The 21,599-nt window shown below is 24.3% G+C and overlaps 1 protein-coding gene across 2 annotated transcripts; it reads right to left on the reverse strand.

The window, feature by feature from the left end:
• Positions 1–814: 814 nt before the first annotated feature.
• On the reverse strand, positions 815–21,266 carry LOC129984712 (metacaspase-2-like). 2 transcript variants are annotated; one of them, XM_056094652.1, is made up of 13 exons: positions 21,137–21,266; positions 19,623–19,661; positions 17,109–18,391; positions 16,020–16,068; positions 14,942–15,063; positions 12,484–12,573; positions 12,292–12,396; positions 10,620–10,683; positions 8,612–9,458; positions 6,644–6,749; positions 4,580–4,694; positions 3,261–3,415; positions 815–1,312 (listed from the first exon to the last, which is right to left on the reverse strand). In XM_056094652.1, exons 2-13 carry the CDS (start codon positions 19,645–19,647, stop codon positions 872–874), a joined length of 3,402 nt encoding a protein of 1,133 aa, XP_055950627.1. In that variant the 5' UTR covers positions 19,648–19,661; positions 21,137–21,266; the 3' UTR covers positions 815–871. The 2 variants fall into 2 exon arrangements, with proteins under 2 accessions (XP_055950627.1, XP_055950626.1); XM_056094651.1 differs by having other exon boundaries at positions 21,124–21,260.
• Between the last annotated feature and the right edge of the window lie 333 nt (positions 21,267–21,599).

The raw sequence follows: 21,599 nt of genomic DNA on the forward strand, positions 1-21,599 counted from the left end.
TATTAAACTGTATTAAATTAGAACTGTATGTACAACTACGAATATGTATGTATTAAACTAGAACTCTGTATGTGAACGAGATATGTATGTGCATGTTTTTAGAAGCATAACTGGTTTTTAATTTTGCAAATACTGTAAATATCATAACACTGTTCTAGCAGCTGTTAAGATGTTTAAGACAATATTTACTTCATACTACTAAACTTTTTTTTTTTACAAACAATATAGATGCTGATCAAATAAGTAGAATTTTAACCTCTGCACAATAGTTATATTTAAATGATTTTCTTCCCTGTTATTTATATTTAACTGATTAATTTATTCTGTAGTCTAATTCAACTATCTGATATGTAATGTGTAGCTAGATTGTTAAAAAGAGAAAATAAGGATAGCAATTCCCCAGTTAGACAAGGGAATCTAGTTTATTATCTGAAGATTCAATTCCTACAGCAGGTACAAGATAATGCATTTGGCTATAGCCCTCCCACCATTTTATTTATGAGTTTTTCTTAAGTTTAAAACAGGGATTATACGAAATTTTGTTATTTTCCATTAAATATGTGTATCAAATAGTATAATTATTTCTATAATATATAATTGTACAGTGAAATATTCATAAAATTATATAAACCTTCCTAAAGCTAATATAATTTAGAAATCTGCTATCTTTTGGATCTAACCAAACATTATGTTAAATTACATGTACTTTGTAGGAAAAAATTATTTGATAAAAATAAAATCCACAAAACAGAATATGTAAAAAAAATATGTTTATTATTTCTTAACTGTATAAATACCTGTATAACTATTTAAATATATAAATAATGTGTTATACAAAATATTGTAGTAATATACTGAGTATCAAATATAATTAACCTTCTTTTACAACTTTATATTTTACCAAAATAGTATTAATATCAGTTCCATTAGGTTGTAATAAATTTTCATCCCTATCTAATTTTTTTAATCCTTCAGAGCATTCTTCTATAGATGAAGATTTTTCATCATTCATATGTAAGTAAGAATCTTCAGATTGTTGAGGAGGCACTCTAATGGAATCTTCAGGCTCTATGCTTGCAGAATTTTCTAGTAATTCAGATGTTTCATAATTTCTATATCCTTCTGGTGTAAAATAAACCTTTTCTCTCAATATTTTTTGGCTTGCTTCTCGAAGAGAAAGAACTGATTCCTTCTCTGCTTCAAATAATTCTTTCACTTGATCCTCAGTTAATTCTGAAGCTAATTTTTTTGTTACTTCAAAATAATCATGCTTACTGTCTTCATGCAGCTCAAGCATTTTCTTGAAATTTTTCTGAAATAAATTAACAACTTTTTAATATATTAAAGCATAAAAATTGAAATAAAAAAGTAAAATATTAAATATCACAACTTAAGATTTTTTAAATATTAAAACATATATGGTAAAATTCATATGTAATTCATCCATTAGACTTTCTGTTACAGCAAATCTAGCTTCAAAATAAAATTTCAGATTAAAATTTGTACTTAATATTGCTTTCAATTACTATTGCTTCAAGATTTATGATTTAATGCCTTTACTTTATTTTACAAAAAGTTTTTGCTTTAATTTTTTCTAGTTACAAATAACTAGAGCAATATTATAACTAAGACACTACAAAACTAAAAAGTGAATGAATATAAGTAAATTCCGTAAAAATGAGACCATGAGAAAGCACAGAAGAAAGGCTTTATAGTTATGTAGAAAGCACAGAACAAAAGCTTTATAGTTATGTAAAAAGCATAGAAAAAAATTTTACTGAAACCTTTTTCAATGCAATATTTTTATAGTAAATAACTAAACTCAGTAGCACAATAGACAATGTGGGCCAAGGCCTACAGTACCCATATTTGCTTTCTTGATTGAAGACTCTGGGGTGCAAGAAATATGTCCCTGTTAGGTGGTCAGCCTAATGCAGAACCCCCAATATTTAGTTCCCAAGCATGTTTGGTCCTCAGTTTATCAACCCATTGAAGGGATGAAAGTCTTATAGTAAATAGTTATAATAATAAAATTTTATTCTTACTATTTAGACTTCTTTTTTTCTTCTAACTCTGACATGAATCTCATTTCTAACCATTTTTTTATATTTTTTATACAAATTATTAAAATTACTCAGTTTAAAAATAAATACATTATAAAGAGATTTTAGAATTATTTTAAATAAATCATATTTCACAATGCTTTTCCAAAAGGTACTTAGTATTTATTTTCTCCACATTTACTTGTAAATAACTGAAATTTTCATAAGGATTGTGATAATTTAAAGTAAAAACAACATGAAACATAATTAAACATGCACCTTAAAAATTATTATTATTATTTTAGAGTTCTTACAAAGATGTCACTTTTTTTTTTTCTCCTCAAAATATAGAAACAATTGAGATAAATTATGGCTGTATTTGAACAAAGATTAAAAGTAAATGACGATTTTGAAATTCTATTCCTATCAGTATCTGATTAAATATTTGTTTTCAGCAGATATACAGGAGACCAAATGGCTTAATCAAATGTTTTTGATTCAATTATTTTTTTTCTCTGGTCTTTTAAATTTCCTATTAACAATGTTTAAATATCATCTATAAATCATAAAATAGAGTATTTTGAAAATAATAGATAAATTATGGCTATCTATTACTTTCAAAATAGATAAACATAAAATAACCATTTTCATTAAAATTGAAATCTGTTGTTCAATTTTTATTTCTAAAATGTTTTCATTAGTTATTCATTTGTTCAGTATACATGATATGGATGTATATATTTGGGGGGGGGAGATTCTTAACTAACATGACAACTTTACTACTATATAACAGATGCAATAAAAAATTTCTTATTTTTCTAAAATTGTTGAGCATATTAGATTTGTATTATGCAGTTTATTTTGAAATATTACTTTAATTTGTACTTAAAATCATTTATTAATTTGTTCGAATTATTTTCAAAATCATTAAAAATTATTTATGAATATTAGTTATTTACTTTAAATTCCTTATCATTTAATGATTATGTATTAATTATTAAAACCATTAAACATTTATTCTGATTTTTAATTTAAAAATTATCATCTTATTTCACTATTTTCATTTTTAGATTAAATTTTGTATAAATTGAATTTATATATGGACCTTACAATATGAATTAACCAAGTTCTATAAGAATATTAATTTTTTTATCTTTAAAAATATACACATTATAATGCATTCAAACAATCATGAAAATAGATAATTAATAAACCAACCTCTGATCCTTCATAATTGAATATACCAACACAGCTGACAGGAGCAGATTTGCGACACACTTTACCCAAATTGAATCTCCGATGAGAAAATACATAAGGAATATGATAAGCTTCAGCTAATGATATCAGTTCTCTCAAAGAATCATTTAAACCTCCTAAATTGGAATGAGATCAATAATAACCATGAAAATAATATTTTAAAAACATTTGTCTAGAAATTAAATGAGCAATTTTGAACTGTAATTCATTAATTTACTATATAAATTTTATAAGAATATTAATTTTTTTATCTTTAAAAATGTATTAGACAAATATACAATATAAATAAGATTCATTTACATGTTTTCCCAATTCCTCCTCAACTACTGGACCCATTTCAATCATAAGGGGGCAACAACACAAAATAAAATATTAGAACTTGGGAGTATTTGGAAATACTCTACAGTAATTCCAAATGCTATTGCACTGAACATTATTTCTAGACTTTTTTTAAAAAGTTTCTAGAACATTTTGGAGCATTCTAGATACACAAATATTTTTGAAAATAATACATTAATCTATAGTTTATTTTTTTTCACACATCCAAGGACATTTTCAAGCATTCTGTTATGTTATAGAAGTTTTTAGGAATTTGAGAATGTTTTTCTGTAAAAATAAAATTTAAAAAAAAAAAAAAAAAAAAACAGATGGCCTATGAAAAAAACAATGATTCTGAAAATGATGAATATATATGCTAATAAATAAATAAAATGTTCCACTTCTGCTATCAATTTTTATACAATTAAAAAACTAAAATTTTTTAGAATATATGTATTTATAATCATACAATACACTACTACAACAACAATTGTATGAATACCAGCAACAAACTACTATTTATAGAAATGGTTAAAATTGGAGAAATCTGTGTTGCTGGGGATGCTATGCATACAACAGTTCTTAATTACACCTATAAGTACAATATTAAACATGATTAATTGTATTGAAAAGTAAAAAAATATCTAAACAAAAATTAAAATTTCAACGCAAGTAAACAACATTGCAGATAATAAAATTATATTTTTTAAGGTGAAATTTTCTTAGTCTTTCAAAAAAATAAGATGCAGAAAAATCCATGATGCCATTTATAAAAAATATTGCCACTTAAGGTTTTCTACCTATATTGATGACTTTAATTTTTATCAAATTAATTATTTTTATTATTTAATTAATAAATTATTTAATTTGCACTGTCCATGGTATTAAGAAAATTTCCACAATTTTCAAGTGATTTTAAAATTTTCCTCAATACAACATAACAAAATGTATATTTGACTTACCTTCAATTTTAATATCTTCAATGTCTGTAGCTATAATAATGCATTTGACCTTCTTCAGTTTCATATGTTTTTTAATTTCTTTGATTCCATATACTAAACGTCGTCTAATTTTTGCCTAAAACAAAGTAAGATTTTTCTTTCAGAAAATAAATATTAATATGAGTTTTTTTTTTAAGTACAATTTTTTTTTATTCAGTATTCTATATCTTCCTCCTTTTAATTCTAAATGAATGCTTGTAATATTTTTATAGACAGAATAAATGTTGAGTAAATTTTTCTTTTTGCCAAATAAAAGAATTTAATTTTACACATATAAATATCTAATCTTACAACTGTTAATTCTTATATATAGTTTTTAAATTTTTTGGTTCCTTTTAAGATGTGTCCCATAAAAATGGAAATGGATGAGTTTGAAATATTTACTTGATTTTATTTTTTAACATAGTACTTTATAAGAAATACCTACCTTACCAATGCCTTATAATTTTTTTTTAAATTTATGAAATATGCATTTTTAAAAAGTATAATATGACAGCAAATTAGTATGTCTTGCAGCAAATCTTTTAATTCAATTTTTTAAATGCATTCTAAACAATAAATTCATCCTAAATTACATAATCGAGAGTGCATACTCTGACCACATTCAAATAATTAACTTCTCAACAGTTGAGCATTTTTCCAAATAGAAGTATAAGTCAGTCTCTAAATGACATTCATAATTATATTTTATGTTGGTTAAATCAATAAATATATTGCTAGTAAAAATTAAGAAATCTAACTTTTTATACAGCCACTTAATCTTATCAGCCATATAAGTAAAATATTTTTAACATTACGATTTTAAACAGAAAATATAGTATTCATATAGTATTTAAACAGAAAATAAAGTATTCCATGCTTTTACACAAATTCCTATTGACTTATCAAAGGAATTCCTATTGAGTTTGAGAATTAGCATATCAAAATTTTTTTTCAAATAAATGCAAGTATATCAAAAGATTTTAGTAAGCTGTATAAAAATTTAGTTTTTCTAATTTTTTCAGAATTTCATTTATAAACTCAAGCCACATAAAAAATAATTCCTTCCATTGTTTAGAATATTTTTTCAATTAGAACTCTACACCTTCTCTCGAAATTAATTATAGGGTCATGATTAAAGAGACATGCTGCACACAGGGTAAATGAAAAAAGTTGCACAAATTTACAAAATCATAATTTTGAAGTTAATAGATTAAATGCAATGATTGTAATCCACCTAGGTTTTTATTTATTATTATTATGCAATTGTTTCAAAATCATAATTTTTAAATGATATACTGAGAAAGATTAGACAATAGGACTTCAGTACAATGGGACTGTTTAGGAAAAAATATAATGAGTACTACAGTTTGTTGAATCAAATTCCATAAAAACTGCTCAGTGAACAGCCATGTATATTTATTTCAAAAATTCACTTCTATAATTAAATACAACAAAGTACAAACAATTTAAGAAATTGGTATATGATATAAAAATGTTCCGAACAACCAAAAAGATAAAGATGCCCACAACATTCATTAGAATCTAAGAAATTCTAAATTATAGAAGAAATTATTTATTTATGTTACTTCATCAAGTATGATTTTCTCTATATGTATCCAATTCTTTTCAACGACCATGTATGTTATCATAAAATGAAAAATTCCAGCAGAATTCTAAGAATACTTATATATCAGTAAAGTTAACTGAAATAGAATGTGCTGTACATTAATTTTAAAAAATGTAAAAATCTTACTTGTTCTAAGAAATTGAATTTCTTTTAATCTAAATAAAACAAATTTTATCAATTTGATAATGAATGAAATTTTATAAGCTGTTTCAATCATAATACATTAAAAAAAATAATACTATATTTTTTCTTCAACAATTTATTTCATGTTTTTAAATATAACAGAAAGCATTTACAAAAACAGGAAACTAATCTAAATGTATTTTTTAAAGAAAAGCTAGCAATTTTATTAGTTCAATTACAATTAATTTAATATTTACTATAAAAGCTTTTTTAAAACATAAAAATCTTAATACCTTTACAGGATCTTTTTGATACATTCTGTCTTGAAATCGAGCAAGATCATCAATTAATGAATAGACTGCTTGATCAATTTCTTTACTGATAAAATGATTGCAGTACCTAAAAATTAAGTGGCATAGTTAAAAATCAGAAATTAGAGAATCTGAAATACATACAATCTATTGGAAATAGTGTTGCACAGAATATTTTTTATAAAATGCTTCAGAATTCACTTTTTCCATTGCATATTACTAAATAAAATAATCTTTTAAAAAATCAATTATCAATCACAGTAGCTTTATTCTTATAAGCTACAATACTGGTATTTTAGATCAGTCCAATCTAAATAACATTTAACATTCAGAAATAAAATGTGTGAACAAATAAATCAATGAATATGTTAAAAAGTACTTTTTCACAGTGCACAATTTTTTAACCCTTTCATTACTAGCTCAACCCAGCTAGGCATACAAATTTTATACTGGTTTGCCAGTTTCTGTTATAAATGAGGAGTGCAGGATGTAAAGTGAGGACATCCTTGGTGATAACTCATTTTATGTCCTGTACCCCTTGTATGAAACAAAATCCAACCCAATAGTATAGAATATGCATGCTCAATTGGGCTGGATCAGTAATGAAAGGGCAAAACACTTAATGGAAATAAATAAACAAAAATTCACATATTACCAGATAAAAATTAAAATTGCTTTAATCAATTTTATTATATTATTTGCTTTCATTCAAATAATAAAAATTATGCATAATTTCTGCACATGCAGTAAAGAGATTAATTCTTCAATAAATTATCAGTAATTTATTTCATTTTTGGTATGAAATGCAGTTTGTGCTTTTTTCAATTAAGCATCACAAAATAAAAACAAAATATACATCACAACATAAAAATCTTTTATTGTCTATAATTTAATTAATCCACCATTTATTTTTTTAAATAAAAAAGTAATTCATATCAAATGGAAAAGGAAGCTTAACCATAAAAGTTTTGAATGCTTATGGGGACAAGAGAAGAAAGTACATAAAAAGGTTTTCCAAAAGTAAATTTTTATTTGTGTAGTAAAATGTGAAAAAGAATTCTTTTCGTCAAAAAGCTGGAATCTAAAGCAAAAAAATTTCTATTATTAAAAAAACACAACCTAGACATTTTAATTCGTCAAGTATATCAGAATCGTAATGACGACTTTAATCAATTTTTAATGACGATTTATGTATTTTCCTTCTCTTGACATTTGTATGTTCTTTTTCTTCCTCAAATCACGATTTATGATTTGTGCTTTCGTTTCAAGAATTTTAATTAAAAATTGTTTCATTTCATATAAAATCATCTTTTTTATTAATGTTATTATTGTCTTGTTTTTAATTTTTATTATATTTCATAATTTATTATGGAATCATTTAATCAATTTTTTCCCACAAATTCATTAATGGATATTATGAATCAAAACTAAATAAATGTCATTTATTCAATATTAATAATGGCATTTAATGATAATTAAATAATGATATTTATTTCTAAATAAATGTCATTATTTACTTATCAATAAATCATTTATTGATAATTAAATTCTCAAAAGCATTAAATTATTATCAGTAGAATCTTACAATTATATACTTCAAAAAGTTACCAGACTTATAAAATTTTTACAAATATGAAATTCGTCAAGTTAGATAAAAATATGAATTAAATCAAATCTAGGATTATCATATCTTTTTTCGAATAACAAACATGCAGGATAGTAATGACTAAATTTAGATGGATTTAGTTTTCTTCCAAAAATCTATCAAAATGATTTTTTTAATCTATTAAGTTAAAAAAATTAACAAATTTTTTAATAAACTTCTTTAAAAATTTAATGCATAATTCAAAGCACTATTATGTGCTAACTATACTCACAATATTAAAAATGAAATAATATAAATAAAATAAAAGTTCTTCCTAGAAAAACAAGATGGAAATTTATACTTACTGACGGAATTTTCGAGAATGGAGCATTAGTTTTGTTGCTTTCAGCCTTTCTTGATCAGAAAATGAGTTGGATGAAATACCTGAAACTACTTTTTCAAACGAATCAAAATTTCCACTTGACTGTTCTTTTTCTGTTGAATCATTTCCTTTCTCAGAGTTGAATTCAACATCTGTATTAATACCAGCAATAGAAGGTATTATCTTTTTAGTCATGTCAGTTATTTTGCAATCTGATTCTTGAATTCTGTTCAAAAAATTATGAATCTGGCAAGCAGTTTTTGTTTCTTCGCCATCTTCCGTAAGATTTTCATCTATGCAACATGGATCATTAATGCTGTTTAATTCTAAATATTTTTCATTGAAGTTTCTAATGGCAGAACTGCAGGTTTCTTTTGACTCTTCAACTGTATTAATATCTACTAAATCTTTCTCAAATTTCTTTTCATTATCTGTCGAATTAGAACCAGTATTTTCAACAAAGTCATTTTCAATATTAGCAACAGAATCACTTATAACATTAGTATTAGTATAATTACTAAAATCAGTCATATGGTTTTCAACAGATAGTAATACTTTATTCAATATTTCATTATTAAGCTTTGATTGCTCATTCACATTTTGATTTTTAGAATTGGACTGAAAATCAGCATCTTCACAACTTAATGCTAAGTGTTCAGAAGTTTTATTATTTACATCATCATATATATCACATGTCTCATTAACCTTTTCATTATATGTAACATAATTTAATAAATTTTCAACATATGTTTCAAGATTATCATCAGCTGAAAATTCATTAATATCATGAATTCTGGGAGAAACTTCCTCAGACTTTTCTTGGTTTTCATCTGAAAAAATTGTAAAGAAAAAAATTTGATACTTTTTTTGTAATGTTAAATTAATGCTGAAAGCATAAAAACACGTTTAAGAAAACTATGACTTGAATTACAATTTATTCAATAAAAATTTCTGTAAATTTTAAATATATGTCATATGATAATAAAACAGAATGCATATATTCATATATGCAGCCAAATTTTATACAAACATATTATAAAAATAATAATAAACACTTCAGTTTTTTTAAATGATAATAAAAATTTCAATAAATTAAAAATTATATAAGTTTTGCTGTTAATTAATCAGAAAAATAATTAATAATTTTAGAAAATATAATTATATATTAAATATTATTATATAGCAATAAAAAATATTATTATATAGCAATTATTTTCATACTATTTCAAAAAATTATCTTTTCAATGATATATTTGATCGACTCATTTCAATGATTTTCAAGGATTCATTTACATTTTTGAATGTGCCTAATAATTTTAAGACTTGTTCAGTAGATAAAGATGACATTTGAGCCAATTGTTCTCCTCCTAATTTCTACACCATTCAACTCTCAATGGATTTAATATGCACCAGGCCCTTATACAAAGCAAATCTTTCATGCAAACAGATTTAAACTTTAATCATCTAGTCCAGAAGATAAGATTTTATCATGAGATTAGAAACCCTAAAATTCTTAGAAATATATATAATTCTTTATTAAATGGATTAATATAATTAAGACATCTGAAATCAGCAATTATTTAGCACAGAGATAGTTGTTTAAAACAAAATATACTACATAATTTTTCAATCCAAAACGATGTATTATCTAGATCAGGTTTTTTTTATTTTTATTTTACATACAACAGTTCTGCCACAAAAAGATTTCAGTACAACACTATTCTAATACCTATTAAAATAACAAGCCCCCCCCCGCCCCTCTCCTAATTCTGTAATCAATTTATTAAAGATTTACTGTAAATTATTCCTTTATTTTAGATGCTATGCATATTTGTTTAAATCTGGATAATAAAATTGATAATTCTATAAAGTTTGTCCTTATAATTATTAAACATAATGCTCTAAAAGAGCAAAAGAATTTAATATGCTATTCATATATGAATGATGAAATTGAAAATGTGATGAAAAAAACTTTTAAAATGTATCATTACCTTCAGCTTCAAGTGTCATCATTGCTGCAGTCTCTTTTCTTAATTGTTTTTCCATCACAATAAGCTGTAATCAGAATTGCAAAGACTTTTAGAAATACATCTGAATATAGTAATATAACATCATTTCTTGACTTACACATTCAGAAAAATTATTAGGATTTTGAATTTATTTAATTTAAAATATGAGTACTTAAAAAAAATGCAGGAACAATTTAACTAGATTCGATTGATTTCTTTTGTCTGAGGAAACATTTTTACAGCAATTTGGCATTATAAAAGCTTTGATTTTTGTAAGCCAAAGAGCAAGTATAAAGCTTAAATTAAGAAAATCTCTATCTTAATCCAGAAAAAAAAAAATCACACTTTATTAATGCTAAAATCAAGGTTTAAACTAAACATGTCTAATTCAAAGTCAAGAACGCATTTTTTTGTTTTGTTTCAGCCAATAATATAATAATATATTTAAAAGAAAATAGTAGTAGTTTAGTAACATTAGAAACACTTTAGAAGCTTATAAATAATAAATTTAATTACATATGTAATGTAGTATAATTACATTTTTAAAAATATGTTGTAATTATACTAAATCATATTGAAGGTTAATTGAAGTTAGATCATATCAAAATTGAAAATAAAATATATTAAGCCTCAAAGTAGAATTTAAAAAGCAGAATGGAAAGCAAATGTACAGATTTTAAAGACAAAATTTCTCAATAAATATAGAATTGACACTTAAGGATTTACAAGCAGAATTAACACAGACCTAGTGCAATTCCAATTTGAAACCAAAACTTAAAAATCAAATTTGAATATTAACAAAGTTTGGTGGATTAACACTTAAAAATTGACACTTAAAGTATTTCAATATTTCATTCATGAAATTAATTCAATATATAGAAGCCAGATGCTTTAGTATACATAAATTTTAGAACAAAAAATGCTTCTTGGGAACTCTAGATAAGACAAATTTTCATATCTGAGGGAAAGGGCAGCTGGGTCCCTAAAAATTCAAGTAATGGCTTTTCATAATACATTGCCTCATTAGCTTATTATTGTTAATAAGTTATTCATTGTTAATAAGTTATGACCTCCAACTGCTGAAAGACACTTTGAAAAACACACTTTAATTACCTTCAGGAAATTAAAAATGTACCAACTGCTTATAAATAATGTCCAAATAAATTTATTCAACTGTCCAAGCAATACATTTGAAGTCAATCATAGACAAAGAAAGTGAAAACAATTTTAATTACTATAAATCCAATAATTCAAGCAATTGAGTATTCTAAATACTATATGCAGTAATCTTTTTCTAAAGCTTTCAGAAAGAGTAATTTTTTTTTTTTGTATGAAGGAGTAATCTTTTTCTAAAGATTTCTTTCAGACACTAGCCTTTTACAATGCACGAATGGATATGGCTAAGCAATATGAAAAATAAATTTCTAGATCTTCTTTGCACTAGTAAATTCTAAGTTAAAAAGAAAATGTTTCAAGAAAAACTGAAAATTTTGTTTCTTTTCAACTACATAAACTTGACTCCTCCTAATTTAACCTAACTCAAATTTGTCATGCTTAAATTGATGCTTTATGCCATACTTAAAATAATCAATAACAAAATGTTTAAAAAAATCACTAATTAAACCCTTAATTAATGAAAAGAATTCCTAAATACCTTTCTCATACGTGAAGGTCTCTTGACTTTAGGTTTCTCACGTTCCTTGCCTCTTTTGATGGTAGGTTTTGATGAAGCAAGTGGATTTACAGCTTGAGAAATATTCTTTAAAAGCAAGAAAATGGCATTGAAATTAAAAGCCAATGAAAAGAAAAAAATAAATTAAAAAATTCAATAATACATACAACATACTTTTTTAATCATTTCCTTTTTAAAAATTTTAGCAGAAGCATTATTCTCATCTGTTGATTCATCTTTCTTCTCAGGTTCTTTTTTTCTGGGCTAATTAAAAAAATTACATTTTGATTATATAAATGATGCATACTATTAATTTACAGCAAAGATAACTCCTTGCAATTCTAATGTATTTTATAATTTTTCTTATATTTAAAAGCTTATTCCATTATAAAAAATATGGGGTAATAAAAAAAATTACATACTAGTTATATAAATAATACATATTATTTTCAATTTACAATATATATATATATATATATATATATATATATATATATATATATATATATATATATATATACAAAAGTATTAAAATCAAATTAATAGAAAAATAAAAAAAAAAAACCCGTTAGTGTTTTTAAAAAGCGGGAATCGCAATCGATAGCTTAAAAATTCCTTGACTGCTGATGGTATGTTCTGGCCTTTTCGTTTTTTTCCCTTTAGTGCTATTTTGTTTTTATTGTTATTTTTGTTACTGTATTTTTACTTTGTAGTGGTTATTTTCTTCTAATTTGTTGTTTTGTATTTTCTTTTCTATTAAAATGGTATATCTCTTGGGCCTAATTTCACGGGATTTTCGGGTCATAAGGAATCATTATTAGACTAATGTCTGCATTTTCTCACAGAAAAAATCCCTTTCTTTGAATCCCTGCCTGAGGGTGACTCTTGAAAAAGTCTTCAGGACGGATTCTTTTTTATATTTTTTTGGTTCAACTTTTATTTGTTTTCTTCTTTTTATTTTTATTTTACTATTAACTTGATTTTAATACTTTTGTATCAATTCATCTGTGTTTTAGAAGTAGCTGCAGTTGCACTCTCTAAATACTATGAAGTTTTTTTTTGGTTTTAGTTTGAATAGGTAATAATTTTTAGTTGCGATTTCGAAACTGTTTTGTTTCGTTTTCATTTTAGTTTTGTTTTCAAACTATTTCTTACTATAGATTGGTTACTTATATATATATAATATCTTTTATTATATTTAAACATTTAATTTTAAAAATTAATACTAGTAGAAATTAATTTCAATTTTATTAATATCCCATATCCTATCTATAGAATAGCTATATTTCATTTTCATAATTAAACTAAATGTATTCCATCATTCGTTTTTTTTTTCCCTCCTTTGTTTTGTCTAAGAAACTAATACATCTACTCAAATTCTTAAACAATTTTCAACAACCATATACTTCCATTTCCTAAATTTTAAAATCATAATAAAATCATCTTACAATTTCTTACTTTTTGCTTTGGTTTTATTTCAAGAAATTTGAAAATAATCTTTATTCTTTGACAGTTTGCTACATTTTAAAAAATACTTGAGTAACTGTAAAAAAGATCCTTTTCAGAATTTAGTTTCACTTTTTTCTTTTCCAGAATTTTATCTTGTTATTTTAAATACAATTTAAATAAAATTTATCCTATGTACCAATTTTATAATTTAAAAAATAACAGGCAGCAGTTTTCAACCATTCATTTAAACCAAATAACAACCTAAAGCTAATTATACACAATATTCCTCAAAAGAGGACAAATTTTTTTCATTTAATGGAATATGCAACTTTAGGCAAGAGTAATGCTTTACTCCATTGACAATTATATTTTTAAGGCTTATTGTAGTGAGCTCTGCATATGTAAAGGCATGGTTTAATATAAATATTAAATGTTTATTAATTATATTCAGTTAGGCAATATTAAAACCATCTACTTTGCATTCACAAAAAATTTCATTTTTACATTTGCAAAGATATTTTTATGCATAAAAATGACATTAGAAAAATTTATTATTTGTCAAAAATATATATTAAAGGCCTGTTACTAATATGCATTTATATCTTAATATATTATACATCTAATTTAATTCTATATAAACAAAAATATTGTATTGAATTATATCAATGGTTTGAATGATCCACAGATTGATGAATATAATCATGTGGTGAAGACATTCCTGTCTTTTGCACAAAATGAAAACTATGAATTGTTAAAAACAAATAACAGTTGAAAGAAGTTTTTAATTATGGTTTAGTAATTGAAATCAGCGAGTTATCCTCCAATTATTATTCATTCATTTTTGTATGTTTTAATCTAATTTTTTTATAATATTTTTCATAGATAATCAAAATACTGAGAAAAACTATAGTTCTTCTGAAATCAGAAAATAGTTGCAAATTTTAAAAGAGTTTGTCTATTAGAATAAAACTGCATGCTTTTCCTTTCCAATAAACAGTTATCCACACCTAAAGCATCATATATTTCATTCTACTAATAAGTGAAATAACGATCAATATCTTGAATAAATTTTCAATTGGCCTTAAACAATTAAGAAGGGTTAATTAAATTTTATAAAAAATATTAATATCAACTAATTTTACTATTAATTTCAATTAATAAATAGGTATAAAAAATAACATACTTTTGCAGTAACAAGCATATCAAAAAGAGATAAAGTAATTGGATTATTGGAGTGAATCGATGATTTTTCACCGTCTGGTTTTTCAACTGGATCATTGTGCTTTTCATCAAGTTTAGCTGCAGCTGAAATATAATTATATATCTAAAATAATTAAAATTATTCTTAACATATTCAATATTTATCAAATTTATGCAGTAAAAAAAATAAAGCATGTTTAAAAATTGTAATTTAAAATTATTCACAGAACAGTTTTAAAAAAAGTCTGCTTAAATTTAAGTTAATTTTCTTAATGAACCATTTTTGAATATGATAAGTTAAGATTACAAGCAAAACTGGAAAAAAAAGAGAGAAATAGAGAGAATCCCCAAAAAAATATTAACAAAATTTTAAAGATTGTTATATAAATCATCTATCTACATAAAAATTTCATAATTCACATTACCATTCACAATTAATAACCATTAAAATTAATTTATTTTCCTTGTGATTAATTGAAAATGTATCTTAATGGAATTCTAAGGCAATGTAAACCCTTTCTTGCACATATTCGTTGAATCTTACAATATCTGAGAATTAGCAGAGACTTGAATAAAACCTTTGAAATCTTTGTGACGAATAGTAATGATAATACATAAATATTGGCACAGTATAAATTAATAGTATCCACATTCAAGTTTAACAACAACTCCTATTAATGAAACAGTGCCAATCTGATTTCTGGTAAATTCCTTCTTCGAAGGACACTAAACATAATTTTAATAACTCAAGCCAAATAAAATCCAAGAATTGCGAGCAACTACAGAAAGAAAAAATAACCAAATATCTCATAAAATATTTGCATGCTTCCTACAATTTGTAATGCCATTAGTTATTTAATGGCTAACATTTTGATTCTTTTATAAATTATTCAATGTGATCATACATTTAACAAAACATTAAAAAAATTACTAGACAGATTTAATTAAAATATTAATTACAAAATAATATATTTAATATAAAATATAATCACCAGGAACAAAATTTTGATTCATATTCTCTTTTAAATACAAAAAGTAATTCCTTTTACTTCATACATTACCTTCAAGATTATCACTTGCTGAAGAATCTTTGGAAACCAGCAAGTTTTCCTTTTAAAAAATAAATTTATATGAATTAATTCATTATTTTATACACTCTTATTTTAAATTATTATTGTTATAGTACATTATACAAAACTGCGAAAATATTTTGAAAAATCTCTTTCCAAGTAACTGGATATGGTATACAGAAAGAGGCTTATAATCATATTTTATGCATTAATTCTAGACAAATACAGTATGGTATGCAAATATATACTAACCAACCTTTAATAATATAATCCTTTTCCACCAATTTTTCATAATTTTTTTGTATACATAAAAGAAATTCAATTCTAATGTGCAAGATTAAAATTACAGGTATTATGTATTAATTGTATGTCAAAGATTAATCTCTAAAAAAATTTGAGAAAATTGCTGTGTTTATTGTAATCAGCGAAGAATTACCAAAGATGCCATGCTAATCTATTGACTATGTTCACTAGTGATATACAGTTAAGCCAAAACTTTGCTAATGACATGCAGATAATACACATACCAATAGAATACATGTTGTAAAGGGCATATAATTGTTTTATTATTTTTGTAAGTAATGATAGTGTTGGTTTTTTCATTTTTTATTTTTTTCATTGCATTTTGGTTTTGCTAGACTAAACATACATGTATTAATGCAGACACAGCTGCTCTTCCCAAAACTCAAGTTTGTCTTTTTCTTTAAATGTTAGAAACTTACCTTAAAGAAGAACAGGTAAATCATAACAAGTGAAAAGTAACGGTTTAAGTATGCAGTACATTAATCAGAAATTTTTGCAATTTAAAGATTTATTTCTAAATCTTAGTTATTGTAAAAGTGCAGAAATGGAAGACATTATCAACATATTTTATGTAAATTTCATTGATGATTTAATTAAAATTTTTGCCAATATTTTAAAATTTTTGCTAATATTTTCTAGTAACACACAAAAAAAATTTAAATGAAAAAATAGTGCTGCTTTTATTTATTTATTCATTATTCACACACATACATATTTCATTTCTCCAGAAAAATGGAATATTGGGAAAGATAATTTTATATTAAAAATAAATTTTACCTTGGTTGTTTCAGATCCAAATGTAACCAAATCAGTTGGATTTTCTTCTTTAGTATGCACAACACTTGCTGTTGCATAACTTTTCTTAACAGTTTTAGAATCAGCTAAACCAAGTTCTGGATATTCTTCGCTGTCATTAATATTTGTCAAAATATTTTGATTCTTCTGAAGGCAAATATTATTAGACTGACTGACAATCTTGGAATGCACTTCAGGAGTAAGAAATAAAATTTTACCAGTTTGTAAAGCTGCTTGGCGTTTTAGCTTACTCTTTCTCTTCTTTTTTTTCTTTGTTTCACTTGGTCCTATTAATGATGATTGAGCATTCAAAGACTGGTTCCCAGCCTTATTATTTCCAGGTTTTACAGAACTGTAAGCCATTTGATTAGCTGGATTGCTAGGAATTCTTGTTTTATTAGAAGTACTTCCACTAGCTTTACTATGAATTATATTCCTTTCCGACAATCTAATATCTTGAGCAATCCCTGTTTTTGAACAGGAAGATCTATTTGTTTCAACAAGCCTTTTGTGTTGTGCATTAATAACAGGTCTGTCACTTTCTTTACTACTCATTACATTGTTTCTTAATGCAGTTGAATGTTCTGAATTAGTCTTCCTTGGGTTTGATAAGCTCTGGCTGAATGGAAATCTTTGAGCATTGGCAGTTGTGCCATTGTTTAAATTGCGAGTTATTTTAGGTGAATACCTGGTCTTTTCAAAAGTATTTGATTCACTGTGAGCAGTTTTTGGAGATCTGTTATCATTCACAGATTTTCTTCCATAAGGTGTTTTTGCATTTGTGCATTGATTGAAACATTCTGATTTATTGTTTTTACCCTCAGAGGAACTTGCATTTAGTTTAGAATTTGATTTTTTATTGGAGGTCGGCACAACATTGTACGCAGCATATATTGATTCTTTTGTTACAGTTTCAGCATTTGTCATGTGTCTGTCACCAGCCATTCTGCCTAATGGGGATTCATTTTTTAATAGTGCTTTAGAGGAAACAAATTCTAACTTAGGTTCACAATACTGCAAATTTTCAAACTTCACATACTGTGAGGAACATTCTGCTGACAAGGTTTTCAATTTACTAGAATATGTAAAGGATGATGCATTATAAGAAGAAGAATCTTTTCCAGATTTGGGATTTTTCTTAAGCACTTCCGAAAGCGATGGAAAGTCATTTTCTTCTACTTTGAAAAAGTTTTTATTTTTATCCATAGAATGAAAAGGAGGGGAAAGAGACACTTGCTTTTCATGTTTCAGAACTTTAATTACTCCTAGAAAAAAGTATTACTTTCTAAATTGTTTAGAAAATAAAAATAAATCAAACATGATTTATTAACATTATATTATAGGGAAAATATGGTGCATTCATCTAATATACATTTAAAGCAAAAATGAAGGCAATTATAAATTACGCTAATTATTAGTTTTCATTAATCATTTGGAAAGAAAATCATTTATATTTCCAATTTCATAAATCACAAAAACTCTTTTCAAAAATTTAAAAAAAAAAAAAAATACTATTAAGAGCTTTAGGGAAAGAGAAAATAAATCAAGGTGAATTTTAGTACATATATAAATATATGGGCGAATTTTAAGTTTCCTTTATCTAAGATTGATTAATAATAATGGAAATATCATTATAAAAAAATTATTTTAGAGCATTTTGTACTTTTTTAATACCTACATTAAAAAATAAATAATGGAATCTCAAATAATTTATATGAGATATAATCAAAATGTACTAAAAGTGTGACTAACATACTAAATTTCAGAATATTTGAAATAGATACATTATTTTAGAACAGCCCTGTTTGAAAATTACTTAAACGATTGAATAAATTTTATTGTTATTTATATGTCTGCAAATTATGTGGATAATAAAGAAACTTAAGTAATCATAGAAATGACCTACAAAAAAGAAAATATGATGATTTCAATGAAAAAAATTTAAATGAAAATTTTTCACAAAACTTTTCATCATATTCCATTTTAACAGGCAACACATAAGTCAAATTTAGATTTTTGAGCATTACTATCATTCAAAGAAATAATCAAAATTGGGAAACAAAAACTTTAAAGAATTCAATCAATGCACATGAAATTGCTATACACAAAATGTAAAATCACATGTGTTCTAATGCATGTACAATAAAAAAAATGCAACTTGAAATTATTTTAATTTATGGCCAAAAGTGTGGTTGCTCATTAATTATAAAGTTTATGAGCTAACAATAATTACTTTTATATTTTTTAAACAGAATCAGAGAGAAAACAGCATAATAGTTTGAAGATAAACATAAGATTTTTCCAAAATGCTGCTTTTACATAAAACAGAAGAGATTACAAAACTAATATCTTATTTGATAACCAAATTTTAAAAAATACTAATAATTTCATGTTTCTCATTTTTAAATTAATGAAATTTAATTATTTTAAATATACCTGAACTTGGATCAAATGATTAATTTAAAATAATCAGCAAAACATTTATAATTCACATACCTTTGGATGATTTTGCTTTGTCCATTTTAAGCAAATTATCTAAAAATAAATATTTTAATAGGTTAATTATGATAATTCAAGAAATACCTATTTTAAAAAGAAAAAAAAAGTTTTTTTTTTCATCACAAATGATTAAATAAAAATTTCCGGATTTACACATTTTATAATTAAATTTTTATAATATTCTATATATTAGAGTTCAAAACAAAAGAATGAATAAGAAATAAAATTTTTAAAAAATCAAATATATTTTAGCATTTATCAAGAGTCCTCTTACCTCCAGATTAAAATTTGAAACTAATATAAAAAAAACATTACAATCAAATTAAAAAGGAAGCAATTAACAAAAAAGCAAATTGTAAAAATTATCAATCACAGAAAAATTAAACACTAACTAAATAAGAAAATTTCACAAGAAAGTAACGAACTTAGATGATAAACCATATAAAATTTTAAATCCCTGACAACAACCAGAAAAAAAAAATTAAGCATTTATATCACAATTTTATTATGAAATATCCTATAACTGATCATGAAAAGGCTTGATTTATAAATATTGTAGAATAAATAATTTTTTTTAATCTAATTACTGCTCATAATATCTATATAACAGAGAGAAAAAGCTACACTGATTTTTGGTTGAATAGAGTATTCCATAAATTGAAAATTTCTAGAAATTTTTCAAAAACTATATATATTAAAAGCAAAATAACCTGTTAAATTCTAATTGGTCAAATGATTATATATAGTTTCTATCTGAAACAAAATCTTTATGTTTAATTTTTCACATAATACCTTTCAGATAATATATATAATTTTTCATTGTTTTAATTAAAATGTTTCAATTTCTGCATTTTACAAATTGATTTCCAGCTTTTGTTGAAAGACAGAATTTACATGAATTTCTAAGAAATTCCTTAGTTAGAAATACAATGAAAAATCCTTTTTTTTTTTTTTTTTTTTTTTTCATAAAATAACCAAAAATTATTTAAAGGATTTCAGTTCCATCGCTGAAAAGGGCATCAAATAAACAAAATTTGTAATGTCAAGACATATATTAAAAATGTTTGAGTAATTATTTGGAAAAATAATTATATCACAAAATATATCTTTTGAAATTGGTTCCACATCTTCATAAATTTCAATGTGTCTCTTACTGAAATCTCGCGTACTTGCTACTACAGCAACTAATAATATCGATGTCTATGTTATTCCATTTTCATTACAAACATTTCATATCACCTTGATCTAAATTTATAAACAGTGACTAATATAAGGATATAATACAAAATCCCATGATATGCTTATATTACATGAACAATTTTCGTAAAAGTTACGAAATAAAAATTTTAATCATGAAATTTTAATATTCTACTGTTCTTTTTCCAAACATTTTAACTAAACAAGAAAATCAATTTACAATAAATTAAATTTAGTGATTTTTTTTTTTTTTTTAGAATTGACAATTTGCATTGAAAATAGCACATTGTTTATTTCATACAGGAATTTTATACCAGACTCAAGACAGTAGGAATATTCTCAGCTTAGCTGCAACATAATTTTAAGAATCATCCAAAAAATGCATGGTTCAATTTTCTATTTTTTCGTGTACAGCGTCAACACGCATAAAAACATAAATATTATGATATTTAACAAATGTCTCTTCACTTCGAATCATCGATTATGATGAATACCCGCAGAGGAATTTCTATTACTAAATTCTTACGAAACGAAATTTATTGCATCATCGCATCTAATTTCAAGTAAACATTTAATTTTTTTGTCCTTTTTTTCAATAAGATCTTGATAGTTCTTGGTAGGCAACATATTTAACACAGATTAGTCGGGCCACCTTTGGCAACGAACTGGTACTCCTTGATTCGATTTGCAAACAAACATTCTAGTGTAATTTCGTTTTAAAGCCTCCTTCAATAAAATAGTTTTAATCATCATGTTTTTTTAGTCATAAAATTCATA

Source organism: Argiope bruennichi, chromosome 9 (assembly GCF_947563725.1).
Source record: "Argiope bruennichi chromosome 9, qqArgBrue1.1, whole genome shotgun sequence".
NCBI lineage: Eukaryota > Metazoa > Arthropoda > Arachnida > Araneae > Araneidae > Argiope > Argiope bruennichi.

Bases quoted from the DNA above. Each gene is read 5' to 3' on its own strand.
- LOC129984712 (XM_056094652.1), bottom strand. From the start codon at position 19,647: ATGGACAAAGCAAAATCATCCAAAG. The intron at 12,397-12,483 runs GTATGTTGTATG...TTGCTTTTAAAG, and splicing joins AAAAGGAAATGATTAAAAAA to AATATTTCTCAAGCTGTAAA. The intron at 6,750-8,611 runs GTAAGTATAAAT...CTTAATTTTTAG, and splicing joins CATTCTCGAAAATTCCGTCA to GTACTGCAATCATTTTATCA.